The sequence below is a fragment of the Capsicum annuum genome, chromosome 6 (assembly GCF_002878395.1).
Source record: "Capsicum annuum cultivar UCD-10X-F1 chromosome 6, UCD10Xv1.1, whole genome shotgun sequence".
Classification (NCBI taxonomy): Eukaryota; Viridiplantae; Streptophyta; class Magnoliopsida; order Solanales; family Solanaceae; genus Capsicum; species Capsicum annuum.
Window position 1 is genome coordinate 147,485,760 of NC_061116.1, and position 15,232 is coordinate 147,500,991.

The 15,232-nt window shown below is 35.0% G+C and overlaps 1 protein-coding gene across 1 annotated transcript; it reads right to left on the reverse strand.

The window, feature by feature from the left end:
- Positions 1 to 947: 947 nt before the first annotated feature.
- Positions 948 to 4,294, reverse strand: LOC107873104 (rhodanese-like domain-containing protein 14, chloroplastic). The gene is made up of 6 exons (XM_016719829.2): positions 3,614 to 4,294; positions 3,491 to 3,537; positions 2,458 to 2,550; positions 2,139 to 2,277; positions 1,694 to 1,796; positions 948 to 1,228 (listed from the first exon to the last, which is right to left on the reverse strand). Exons 1-6 carry the CDS (start codon positions 3,810 to 3,812, stop codon positions 1,114 to 1,116), a joined length of 696 nt encoding a protein of 231 aa, XP_016575315.1. The 5' UTR covers positions 3,813 to 4,294; the 3' UTR covers positions 948 to 1,113.
- Between the last annotated feature and the right edge of the window lie 10,938 nt (positions 4,295 to 15,232).

Consider the following 15,232-nt stretch of genomic DNA (forward strand, 5'->3'; position numbering starts at 1 on the left):
TAACCCTTCTTCAACTTGTAATAGCTCTATTACAATAAACTCCAATGCAATAACTATATTTCATCCACTGACTTAACTAACTCTAACTGAAATAGTAATCAAGCTAACTCTAGCTTCATTGTCAACTAACTCTATATGACACTTTGACAACAAGAATTGAAAAGAAAACACCTACTAATAATGAATTAGAGCAGTAGACAACGTTTACAAACATAAAACAAAAACTCAAGTACAATAAGAGCTTGAGACATACGACCGAGCTGAGCAGGTCCCTTTTGCAAGTGAGGCTTTGAATATGGTAGCTTCAAGAGAGATTTAATGTTGTGAAAATATGAAAACTTAGGTTTTTCTTGTTGTAACATAAGCATATATAAGAGACAAGAAAACCTAGGATGATTCTGATTGGTTGGGGCAAAAAGGTGTAGCAGCCTTGCCACCAACTTACTGCAAAAAAGTACTTTTTCAGTTGTGTTGCTGACCTAGTGATAGTGACATAAACCCGATCCCTAAGTAATAGCATCTTTGTCATCAAATGATCTTCAGGAACCAGGTCCCAAGTTGATAGTTTGTCAATCATCAAAACTAAAGACATAACAACATGGCTGAGATATCATTTGGATGATAGAGGTAAACAACATCGACAAATATCTCCATTACATGTGGAAATCGAATAAAAGAGAATGTAGTAATGGAAAGATCATTTGCAGGCTGTTAATGCGTTCCATTTAATCTTTGATTACTTCGGATTTAACAGTTGAGGATGTTTTCAATTAACTTGTATATTTGAGGATGTATCTAAGTTTAATGTTGGTTAAAGCACATGACTTTAGCAGACATTGTTGGTTTTCCATGCTGATATAGCCTCTACCAAAATCTTGTAGACCTCTTTGTCATTGCATTTGTTGCTAACAGAGATAGTGCAGATGTTTGTATGTTAGAAACGATGGTGCACACAACAATGCAAATGCATTAAACTCTCAAAATTTAATAATCTACAATATGAATCTCAGCAAATGGATGGTTTGATTTCTAATGCCTTCTCTGTACAAAAGAAAAATGGTACAGCATTAATTCTTATCAAATCGAGTTTGGTTGGTTTCAGCTGACTGAACTTCATTCTTCAGAAGCTGCTGGTAATTCTTGTTTGAACCAGTTATAGATTCCTCCCTCCAAATGAAATATGTTAGTATAACCATTCAAAACTAGCAAATATGCAGCAATAAGTGACCTGCAAAAGGTGAATCAAGTTTACAAGTCTTTATTTCTTCTAGAATCTAGAGTTGTACAAAGAATTCAACACTTGCACCTTGCATTCTCTTAATTAAAGACACATAGAAATAACTTACGCTAAAGTTACAAAAACTCCCAATCATAATTAGTCATGACCCTTTGAACTAATTTAAAATGTTACATTCATATCGTTGGAAAGATCTTGAGATGTCAATTCTAGGTGGCCAAAGTTGTTGAAGGATTTGTAACATGCCCCATCCACCTTTGATTTGGTATAATTATCATGGTTTATGAGTGTAGCTAGCTAGTTCTATGGATTTCTCTTCTATCAATTTTCTTCTGGACATCCAACTAACTAAGTTGTTTGCGACTAAATAGAAGTGCTAATGAAGATGTTAACCCCAGTGAAATAAGAAAACACAAAAAGAAGTATAAAAATGAAGATTAGAGCAGTATGAAGAACCTTGACTGTTGGCCCTCGGGAAGATTTTGTGTAGGCTTCATTGTACCTCCAGATGAGCAAGCTACTATTATCTTTTCATCCTTGTTTAATTTAGATTCAACAACTGCTTGAGTTTATCAAATTGTTAGTTCTTTGGTAAAAGTAAAATGATATGCATATGTTACTTAATCAAGTGATACTATATATATGCACCCAAGAATTCAAACAAGAGGATTCAATAATTTATATATATGCAAGAAAATTATTTTTACCATATTTCCACAGTATAATATTTCAACGAAAGGGGTTCAGTTGGACCCTTTGCATCACTCTGCTCAGTCTCCCCCCCCCCCCCCCCCCCCCCCCCCCCCCCCCCCCCCCCCCCCCCCCGCCAAACCCCCTATATGAATCAATCTAGACAGAGAAAAACCATATGGAAGAGAGAGTATTCTTAACGGATTATTACTTTGTAGGAATTCAGGGTTTTCTTCAGTTCCAGAGAATATGCCAAAAAAGGCAAATGCAGCTCTCCTAGCAATGTCCCATGCTGTCCATTCCTTTATTAACCTGTATATCTGGACATTGATAGCTCCTTCTGGATGAGCCTGCACGCGGAAGAGAACTACCATAGTTAGCAAAGTCTATCTCAAATTGAGATATCTGAGCTGCTCCTGTCTTTGTTCCTCTGCTTTCTCTTTCATGAAGGTGTTAATCAGTTCCATGATTTATATTACCTGACTAGCTAACTCATACCGCCTCCTTTATGATCATGGGACTGTACATACCTCTTTGAACTCGGCCTCAGGTCGTACGTCAAGAATCACAAAATCGTTCTCTTTCTGAAGTCTGAGCGCTTCCTTTGGCTCGACACTCCTCACCTGAAATTATTATGCCTTAATTTGTTACATCAAAAACTAATATGTTCATCCTAAACGAGTTGCTTATTATGCGACCTCTATTTGGTCCAATTATAGGGAAACTACAAGACCTGATAAACTACATTTTCCTGTTCAATTCTATTGGGACAAATGAACTACTCCCAATAGAAAGCTTATTTTTGTGGGGTGAAGTTAAAGAACTCAGTTCCTGGAACCAGAAAAATTGTCTTTCCAAAAATGTGATCAAAGGTTCCTCCATGGTGCTAATAGTTTTGGGCTAAGCCAGCCCAAAGATAACCGACAGTTATCCCAAAAGCCTTATACCATGAAGAGCATCCCTACATGTATATATGTAGCTTTATGATTTTTTTTTATACTATTTTGCCCTGAACTGGGGGTTTATCGGAACAATCTTTCTACTTCATTCTGTGGTAATGGTATGGACTGCGTACACTTACCCTCCCCAGGCCGCACTTTGTGGGAATACACTGGGTATGTTGTTGTAAACTACTTATATCAGACATACTTTGTTCATAGAAAGGATGTGGTGCAGTGGATGGGGCTGCTCCTTTCTTGACCAGAGGTCTCGAGTTCGATCCCTGGGTATGGAACCCCGAAATGGGGCCTACCCGGAGTGAATCCGAATTAGTCGGACTCCAATGCGGGTACTGGACACCGGATGGAACCCAAAAAAAAAAAAAGACATAACAAATGGAGTAGTCAATAAGTAAGGTGTACATTGTTTTCTTTAACACGTTCGATATATCTTATGTTGAGGGGAGAGGAGATCTCCCTGACATGGGGAAGCATTTACAGCACGAAATTGTGTTAAGATCGTCTTGAACAATTATAATCTTGATAAACATAATGTTAATATTGTTTTGTCAATTCTTTCATGCAATAATTGTTGAAGATATATAAATTATAGAGATTGTCTTACCCTTTTCTCAAGCAGATATGCTCTTTTAGTTGACCAGTCTTCTTCAGCTAGACCACCAAAAACAAAATATAGTTAGAAATTAAACACAAAAGAAGTCTGCTTCAATTCATGGTTGACAAGTACCTGGTGATTTTGCAGGTTTAGTAGCAGCACTTCTAATTGTGAGGGTCGAACGGTAGCTTAAGGAGAATCTCCTCTTCACTGTGGTAGCTAAGCCAAATGTAACACATAATTCTTTGGGACTTGAATATGATACACAATGAAATCGATGCTGCAAAGAAGCTGTAGTTGAACCTGCACTAACTGAAGTTAGAGCAGCCATATTATGAGCAATTAATGTTAGATTCTACTTGTTGCAGCACAGACTGAAAGATGCAAAGTTGATGTGTTTTGATTTCTTCTTTTGTCTGGAAATGTCTTTCGAAATATCTGAGGAATGTATAAATTTTAGCAATCAGAATTTGTGGTGCTAGTTTAAAGGTAGTGGGTTATTTAGATTTCATTGTTTCCATGTCATACGTCTTTTCTCTGTACAAGGATTATCTGATCCACGTCCTCTCTATAACAGGTGGAAAATGACCATATTATTTTCCCTTTTCTTCTAAGGGAAGGGGCAAAATACTACTCCTATTTAAAATAAGATAATTTTACCCTCCGTCATAAGTATTAAACGAGTGAGTTAGGCAGAATTTAGCGGGTTTGAATTGATGGGTTGTTGACCCTCTCAAGATTGCTTAGGTTAAATGAGTTGGGGTAAAAGCAAGTCAAAACCTATGATGATAGCGGCTGAAGACTATGTGATGGTAGTTGAGGGTGGTACTAGTTGTGATGTAATATAAGTGGTTTGTAGTAGCAATTGTCATACTTGTCATAATGACTGGTAGTATTGGCGAAGGTGGTAACAAAAGTGATGGTGGAAGAATATGTGGTGGTTGAAGAAAATATAGTGAGATGATAGTTGGCGGTGGAGTTAGTTGTGATAACAAAAATAAGTAGTAGTGGAAATTGAATGCAGTGATAGTAATGGCTCATAGTGATGGTTTGATTAAGGTGATGGTGACAATAAATATAATTATAATGATGATGGTGATAACTGTAATAGTGACTGATGACGACGATGGTGGTTGTCAGTGATTCTTGTGACGACAGAGGTGGTTAGTGGTGATGGTTGGTGTAGTGCTAGTGATTGATAATAATTGGTAATGACAAAGATGGTTAGTGATGGTGGTCGGTGATCGTGCGAAGTGATGCATTCTGAAAATTATTAACACACAAATACTTTTCAACTTAATGATATTAAAATTTTATCCTAGATCTTATTAGTTAAAATCATTCAAAACCAAATAAATATTTAAATCTTGATATAAATAAACCAATCCTTACTTTGATTATCTTGTAAGCTTAATAGGCCGGTTAGGATTATCGGAAAAAGGTCATATATATCTTTGAAGTATAGAAAATGGTACTTAAATATCATCTGATATACTTTGGGGTTATTTATATTCTTGTCGTCTAACTTTGGGTACATATATACCTTTGAACTATTGAAGATGGTACATATACACCCTTCAGTTAGACGATGCGCGTGCCATATGTCCTTATCTATAAGAAATTAACCCATTTGTCCTTAGCAATATATCCCCTGTTTTGCCGGCGAAATGCTTTATGACCGCAGTTGGAAGCGAGTTGTGCCCACGTGCCCTCATCCTAAAGAAATGTTTTGTGACCACCCAAGAAATTGGCGTAGGCAAAACTCACTTCCAACTCCGGCCACATAACATTTCACTGGCAGGGGGGAGAAATTGCTAAGGAAAAATGGGTCAATTCCTTTAGGATGAGGACACATGGCATGGTCTGTCTAACTGAAAGGTATATATGTACCATTTTCAATAGTTTGGGGTATATACATATCTAAAGTTACGCAACAAGGGTACAAATAATCAGAAGTACAGTGAAGGGTACTTACATACTATTTCCAACAGTTCAGGATTATATATGACTTTTTTCATAGGATTATTACACCTTAACTCAATCATTATAATTGAAAAGGTTATGAATTATGTCCCTTTTCTCGACTCTTTGTTGTTTTTTCGAAAAAAAGTTATCTAGAGAACTTAATAGGGCTAAAAGGAAGAATACACATTGCTTAGGCTTAGAGCGAAATTTCATTTTTTCACGCAACATTAGAAGTTGGGATGTACACCATCTCATATTATTTACTTGTTTTTCTTTTATACTTTCTTTAAAAAGTTATTAATTAGAAAGCTTTATAACTATATTTCATTCATATGAAAAAAAATATAAATAAATATACTTAGATGGTTTAATGGAAGATATAACAAAACTTTTAAAATTGTAACTTATAACAATTTTTTGGTATAAAAAAGGGAAAAAAATTCTTTTAATAAAAAAATAAAATATAAATTACATATAAGGGAAAAAAAAAGATTTCATACTCATAAAAAAAATGACAATTATTATCAGGATATCAATCATCCTCTTTTTTTCTCTCGGAAACGATTTTCTTTTCTTTAACAATACCGTTTTCTACTTCTTCAATATCAATCGTAAGTTTTTTTTTTTTTCAATTCTTCATCATCAAACATACCATTTTTCTTCTTCATCACAATTTTCTTTTAAATTGATTTTCCCTAATTGTTATCTTCTTCTTCTATTTATTTATTTGTTTATTTATTTATTTATTTATTTATTCATACGTAGGTTATTTGGTTGTTAGAAGAGGTTTTAGACCCACTTCTTCAAAGCTAATTGCAACAATGGTGATTTTTCACAGAGAACTTAGTTCATTGGGAGTTGAGAGATATGACTATGAATGTAATAGTGTGGTGCCGAATTCACTGTTGATGAAAACAATTTACATTCAACTAAAGGAACTCGAGAGATAGAAGATCTATTTTTGAACAATTGCTTTGGTGCCCAAAGCAATAATCATTCGAATACAGAAGATCTATCAATCTAGACGTTAAAGTTATTTTTGTTTTTCTATATGCACATTGATTGTATTTTAATGTATGAAAGAGGTATATAACTTAGTATTGGATGAAAAGGCATATGAATTGATGTCTCATATGATTTGATTAGTTGTTTCGTATTGCATGACAACAGTATATAAAAATATATATATATATATATAAATTGATGTCTCACATGATGTAATTAGTTTTTTTGTATTATATAAAAAGAATATAGGTGTATGAAAGAGGTATATAAATTGATATCCTACATGATATGATTAGTTGTTTTGTATCATATAAAAAGAGTATATGAAAAAGGTATATAAATTATATTCTAGATGATGTGATTAATTGTTTTGTATTGTATGTGAAAAGTATATGAATTGGTATAAAATTGTAGCGGCGTATGGATTCAATACGTAATATGCTATTTTAAGTATCGGATAAAATATTTTTTGTTTCAAATATTGGGTGTGTATTGAGATGATTAAGAAAAATGAGATTGTATTTAAGGAAGAAACATAACGAGAACATATAGTGAAATTCAAGCAAACAAAACTTGATAAATAAAATGAAATTCAACCCCTAAAGCTAGAATCGTTTGAGAGATATCAAAGTTTATACACAAAGAATACTCTGAAGCAAGATATTTGTTATGAAGATGGATTAAAAAAAAAAAGAAGAACAATTAAGAAGAAATGTGTGATATTGGCAAAAAAATATTGTTCCAATTAATAAAGTTATTTTAGATAAATGTGAAACTTTTTTGAAAAAGGTAAGAAGCGTAATAAATGAAGATAAAATATTGATTAGATTTTACTCATGTCATAATTATCAACAAAGTTATTTAGGAGAAATTGAATACTAAAACCCTAAAAAAGAGTTAATTGTACCTAAAAAATGTTTAGCCAATTTTTTCTAAAAGTAAATAAATAAATAAATTTTTTAAAAAGTTGCTACAACTTACAATTAAAACCTTAATAAAACAAGTATTTAAAAGTATTGCTACAACTTCTAATAAATGCATATGAGAAAATTTTCTCTTATCTTAACTTTGTCTATGTTTTTATGTGTCATTTTTGGTCACAACCTGAACCAGGCATAGTCATGACAGGTATCTCAAGTCCATCATAGGTCGAAGATTACCCTCTCAACCTAACCTTCAGAGCACAATATAATAAATAGCGGAAGCCAACCAAAATATTAAATAATATAGATGAATTAAATGAAATATAAAAGTCTAAACAAGACAATCAATCATCCCAATACTATCCACAAAAACCACAAAAACTAAAAATACCAAATTAGGTTGGGACATGCCCCCGACTATGGCAAAAAGAATTCAAAATAAAATACAAAGACAATAATAAAAATAATGAAATGACAGGGTCTTCCAAAGGATGGAGGCTCACTACTTCACAACAGACCAACAGACGTATCGAACCACCTGACGCTGCACAGGAGCAACAAAAAAGCCCTTGAATCCCACATCATGATACGATGAAGCATCCAGGGATGGTCTGTAGGGCGAGCACTGACATGTAACTCGGGAAAAAGGGATAAATAATGTCATTTTCAAAACTACATGCACAACATTTATATATACATATATATATAGAATATTGGGATAGGGACAAAGGTCATGAACATGAGATTTTAAATCATTAGCCTAAACTATGTAGCTCTCTCTATCCTAAAGGCACCCACGGACTATATGAGTCCTACTCCTCCTGCCAGAAGGGCAACAGTATGTATTAACCGTACGTACCAAGAAAATCGAGGACAGGCCAAAGACACCTAGGCGATAGCCATTCAAAATATAATGTGTATCTAGACACATGTTCATATAGACCCCCAACATCGGCAAGCATTGTTTCTAGTGTTAGTCCCTCCCCAAAACTTCACCTTAACGGTGAGCTACACAATTTTCTCTAAGCCCAAATTAAAACTCTTTGGACATAAACCAACCATTAACCCAATGATGTGCCTTGGAAACATGGCTCATTCGATGCTTAAAATAAGGAATTTATGCATGGACTTAGATTATTTTAGTGGATATGATGTGTTTGTTGCATAATTGTAGGAAAATTAGGTAGGAAGTTTGAGATAAAAATTTAAAGAAAAGGTTCTGTAAAAGTTGAAGTACTGGTCAGGCTACGAGTCATTAAAACACTATACGACTCGTAGCCTAACTTATAAAGATGGTAGTAGATAAAGCTATGCTGAAAGAGCTAAGTACCAAATGATCATGACTTGTAATTGTAGCATGCACCCATAAAGAGAATAGTGAGCTATGCTAAGGTCCAGAAGGCTACAAGTCGTAAGGACAGACTATGACTCGTAATGATCAACCGTAATGAGACCAGTGTGCCAATACCTGAAGATTGGAGCTCCAGTAATAACGAGTGAAGACCAGGAGTCATAAGGACTGACAACGACTTATGGTGAGGAATCATAAAGACGACAGAACCAAGTGACTTGAAGGATAGGAGATGTTGGAGTGACTACGAGTAACATCCTATGGCTCTTATGGTGACTATAAGAGTCGTGGCCACTGAAGCAAAAAAGAAAGCTACGACTGCAGGCAGGGATTCATAAAAAGACCTAATAACTCATTGTCAAAGGCGTCACCACTACCGAATTAATTTTTCTAGTCTATTTTAATTAGGATTTCTTTGTTATTTTTAAACTACTATAAATACCTTAGGGTTAATTCATTATAAGGTTACGCACTTTTATAATATTTTTTATACTTTCACATAATTCGATCATTGAGATTTTGGTTTTGTATTCAATTTGAGAATTTGGATTTTAATATTTTATTATCATGCAAGTAATTACATGACTTCTTAATTGATTTCCATAGATTGCTGCATGAAGATGAGCGGCTAATTTCCTTAGCTAGGGTTATGGTAACCCTGGCGGATCAGCTACATAAGGGAAGTTGGAGATTTTTCTATTCTACTGTATTTGTATGTATTGCAATCTTCTTCGTATTAATTGTACCCAAGCTACTGTAGAAGCATGGAAATTGTCTATATTTGCAAACATCCTCATAAGGGAGTTTGAGATTGGGAAAATAAGGTACAATAGTGATTCGAGGCTATCAACCCTCGCATAGTCAATTCGAGACTCAATAGGTGAGAGTTGTATTGAGGTTATAGATAAGGGACAGTAAGGTGATACCCCGAGACTCACAAGGTAAAGGGAGATATCTATCAACGCATTCACATGACGTTTGATAGTACATAGCTTGTCAACTTTGCATGTAGAGCAGTAGGTTTGGTGGGTAGAATATGAGAATCTTATGTAGTTGTGAAGCCAGGGAGAACACAGTCCTAGTGTTCGTCTTCTACTATGTACAAACTCAAACATTCAAGTTCTTCTACTTGTTACTGTTGATTTCTAATTCTCCCCATTTACTTTCCACACTACTCGTGGATTTTGTCAAGTTTTGAGAGATTGTTCAGCATGTTCCCTATGGGTTTGATCCCAGTCTGAGTTGGGTTACTATATTTGGAATCGACTGCAGCCACAGTCACTACAAGTTATGGTTGTCGTGTTTCAAAACCTCGTAGGCCACGATCTGAATAATGAATCGGCATGTGTATGTATGTGTTTTTGTGTGGTGCTTAAGTAAGAAGAACGGTGTGGTGAAGGCAGTCGGTAATATGTGCTATGATTCTGTTTGAAAAATTAATACCTCTCCTAAAAAATTTTGTGATAAACTATGTGATCTGTATGTGCATGCGACTATTGAGAATCCCTTAACGGAATTAGAATTAGGGACGAGATAACTATGGCATGTAGGTGCATGAATTGGATAGGTAGTGACTGACAATGTGACCCTGTACAACGTGAGTGTGAGGAGTTACTTAGTTTCCAGTAAGTACGGAGTCCAGATCTTTCCCAGTTGTTTTTTTGTAGATTGTAGGATGGATGGTTAGGAGTACCATAGGCCATGTTTCTGAATAGTCCACTTGAGCCTAAAATGCCAAACCAAATGCAATTAAGAATCACTAATTTGAGCCTAATAGACCTATTTTTGTTGTTTACACCAATTTTACCTTCCCATTTAACTACAATGAACCTATTTGGCCCTGCTCCTTCTTGGACACTATGCATCTCAACTCAGGCAAATTGCCTAAGTTGAGGGTGGCTATCATAATGGTGCGTAGTAAAAAGTGAGTACGAATAAATAGATACAGGTAGGAAAATGAATAAGGGAAGGTATGTCACAATATAAAAAGAAAAAGAAATATCAAAAGAAAACGAAAATGTGAAAAGAGAATAGCACTCATCCCAAAATAGGCATGAAAAGGAATAAAAAGGGAGAGATAAGAGCGGATTAAATAGAAATATGTAGAAAAAGTGCACCCCTAAGAAAATATAGTGCCAAGGAGGCTAAGTCACTTAATATTTACCAAATACACCATAAATAGCCCCAAGCCTACATTACAAAGCCAAATAAAGTCTTATAGTGATCCTAACTTGATCGTTTGAAAATTTAGGTAAAAAGCATAAGGGAAAGCCTATGGTACTGATTGAAATTTCTTTGTGAGTGTGAGCGTTTCTAGACCATCCCTGGAATAACAGGATGAATCAAATTGAGTGATAGGGACTTCTTTAACTATGAGGGTGCATGGGATGCAATGTCAGGTTGCGTATCTGTCCGAGTAATGTATATTACTTAGGTCTAGTTGTTCATTTCTAATATAATGCCATCATTGGATTCTTGTAGGTCACACTGTTGTACCAAATTATGATACACAGTAACATTTTTGAACAGTGAAGCATCGTATGTTTGTAGATAGTGATTTTGTATTTTACCTGAGGACATGCAAAAGATCCAAGTTTAGGGTGTTGATGTGCCTTGGAAACATGGAACATTTGATGCTTAAAATAAGAAATTTATGCGTGAACTTAGGTTATTTTGGTGGATATGATGTGTTTGTTTCATGATTGCGGAAAATTAAGTAGGAAGTGGCTTAAGCTAAAAATTTAAAGAAAGGTTTCTATAAAAGTTGAAGTACTGGTCAGGCTACGAGTCGTTAAAGACACTATACGACTCGTATACCAACTCGTAAGGATGACAGTAGATAAATTTACACTAGAAGAGCTAAGTACCAAATGATCACGACTTGTAATAAGTGAATACGAGTTGTAGCTTGCACTCATAAAGAGAACAGTGAGCTATGTTAAGGTCCAGGAAGTCATGGAAGTCTATGAGTCGTAAGGAGAGACTACGAATTGTAGTGATCAACCATAATGAGACCAGTGTGCCAATATCTAAATATTAAATCTCCAATGATAACAAGTAAAGACCACCAGTCATAAGGACTAACTACGACTCATGGTGAGGAATCGCAAAGACTACAAAACCAAGTGACCTGAAAGAGAGGAGATGCTGGAGTGACTATGAGTAACAACCTATGAATCGTAAGGTGACTATACGAGTCATGGCCACAGAAGCAAAAAAGAGCTACAAATGCAGGCAGCGAGTCATAAAGAGACCCAACGACTCGTTACCAAAGGCGTCACCACTCCTAGTCTATTTTAATTAGGATTTTTTTATTATTTTTAAACTACTATAAATACCTTAGGGTTAATTCAATATGAGGTTACACACTTTTATAATATTTTTGATACTTTCACATACTTTGATAACTGAGATTTTGGTTTCGTATTCAACTGGAGAATTTAATTTTAATGTTTCATTATTGTACAAGTAATTACATGACTTCTTCATAGATTTCCATAGATTTTTGCGTGAACATAAGAGGTTAATTTCCTTAGCTAGGGTTGTGAGAATCCTGGGGATTAGCTATATAAGGGAAGTGGGAGACTTATCTATTCTACTATAGTTGTGTGTATTACAATCTTCTTCATATTAATTGTACCCAAACTACTGCAGAAGTGAGGAAATTGCCTATATTTGAGAACGTCCTCACAAGGGAGTTTGAGATTAGGAAAAAGAAGTTACAACAGTGGTTCAGGCTATCAACCCTCATCTAATCAATTTGAGACTCAAAAAATAATAGTTGTACAGAGGTTATTGACAAGGGACAGAAAGGCAACACTCGAGACTTATATGATAAAGGGTGAGATCTATCAATGCACTCATATGATGGTTGATAGTACATAGCTTGTCAACTTTGCGTACAGAGCAGTAGGTTAGGTTGATAGAACATGAGAATCTTATGTAGTTGTGAAGACAGGGGGAACATAGTCCTAGTGTTCATCTTCTATTATTTACTAACTCAAGCATTCAAGTTCTGCTGCTTGTTACTGTTGATTTCTAATTTCCCCTATTTATTTTTCCACACTACTCATGGATTCTGTCAAGTTTGAGAGACTGTTCAACATTTTTCGTATGAATTTGACCCTAACCTGAGTTGGATTACTATATTTGGCATCGACCGCAGCATACTTCTTTGGAGGTTAGGTTTGGACGACATCACCCAGGATTCATTTATTAAGGCATTTACCATCATTGTATCGTCATACCAATATGCTTTCAATCTAATCCAATTATGCCAAACCAATCTATATGAACATTAGACTCCCAAGTTCCATTTAAAATTCAAAACCCTGCCAACAAGATCATTCCAAAATCATTTTATCCATTTATCCCTTAATGCAACGCAATGGGTTCAAAAGATAAGTTAAATTGTATTGATAAACATATTTAAAACCAAGATTGTAAAGTGGGTTGAGGAAAATACCTTTATCAATCCAGAATCCATCCAATTTGGGAAAACCCATGTCCCTCATTGCAACCACAAAAAAAATGCACTAATTCAGTCCCAAAACCATCAATTAAAAACATGAAATATACATTTAAACATGGGAAAAATAATTCACATAATAATCAATCAAAAGCCCTCAACCCCATTTCAAAACCATCATTAAAAACACATAAATATTGAGTAAATAAGTGCCACAATGTAAAAATACAAGTTAGGGATGAGCAACATGCTTGAAATATAGAGAAAATTAAAGAGAAATCAAATTTTTTAACCTGAATGGTGCATTCCTTGTGAAACCGTTGAACTTTCTTAGGTTGGGAGCTAAAGATAAGAATAGTAGTATTTGATCTTTGACAATTGAAGAAAGGGGTCTATTTGGTGTTTAAAAGTCTTTTAAGGGTAAAAGGACCAAAATCCCCTCACCCCAAGTGAAAAAAACAAAAACTAAACAAAAAATACAAAACAGCGTAGCACACTGCTATAGCGGAGCTTAGCCTCTATGGCACACCCTTATCACGGAAGCTAAGCGGTATGGCACACCACCATCGTAGAGGCTTAATACCCCGAAGTCCCAAAATGGCCCTGAACCCCTTCTAAAAATTCCAAAACTTTTTAAAAATACCCTTTTAACATTTCTAATCATAATTCAAGTCAAAAAGTAATGTTACATACATAGGAGGATCAAAATAATTTCGTTGAAATTTTGTGGGGTCTTATATTATTCCTCTTTGGATCATTCATTCCTGAATGAGGAGTTAAGACACTTTCAGCACGATAACTAGAAAGAATACTGAAGAATCCAAAGATAAATTCGAAATGCGTTAAGAGGGAAATAAAACTCATACATTAAGCACTTTTATCCGACCAGGGAAGAAGAATGGGTACTTTGCTCTCATATCTTCCTCAGCTTCCTATGTAGCTTCGTGTACCTTTTTATTTCTCCATAGGACCTTCACCGAAGCTTCATCCTTTGTCCTTAATCTACAAACTTGTTTATTCAGTATCTCAATTGGGATGGAAGACCCCGCAAAATCCTAGCTTAACTCAGTCCTTTAGAGCATAAAAAGTGGTCTCAGACTTAGAAAAGTAATGATACTTGGTCTTAGTTTAGGACCTCAGTATTTCCTTGATTTTGTTTACAACCTTTATGACCTTATAATATTGATTTTTTAAGACGATTCATGATCAGGGTGTCAATGGGTGTTCTCGAACGAGTTTTAAATTTTTTGGATCTTATTAGAAGCTCATTTGGATGTTGAAAATAGTAAGTCAGTGCGATCTTGACGCATCGCATCTCTTATCGCATCGACGGATATTTTCCCCAGCATTCAGTGCAAATTCTAGTGAGCCAATGGGATATCAACCGTCATGTTAGGCATCGCATTGACCTCATTGGCGCAGTGCATTAGTCTGCGCATCACTGGGCATATTTTTTAGTAATTAAAATTTCGCATCCAAAGGGGTTTTAGGTCATTTTCTCACTTTTATTCAGCCCTAAAACATGAGATTAAAACTATACTAAGGTAAAAAATACTCACTTTCTCTTAATTTCTCTCAAATTTCTCTCAAGGACAAACCCTAGGGCGTTTAATTTCAAGTCCAAACATCAAGAACACACCATCAATCTTCATGAATTTGATTACCAAGGTATGTTAGATGTTTATCCAAGGGTTTCCTTCCTCCTTTGGAGTTTAAGAACCTCTTTTAAAACTATAAGTTGATTGCTTTCATGAATTTCATGTCGAATTTGATTGTATTCATGATTATGATGTTATTTGGGTTTCTAATCCCTGATTTATAACAAGTTTCATGTGAATTAATTAATCTGTGTGTAGTGTTATGTGGATTTATGTTAAAAGTCCCTTGAATTTGTGAGTTGGGATTGTGATGATCAAGCTTGCATGTTTATTATTATTATGTGCATGAATTATGCTCCTCGAATGTTTGATAAAATGTTCATGTGAGTTGAAGGGTGAAATCATGGCATAATAGTATATGCACAAGTTTATGTCTCTCAA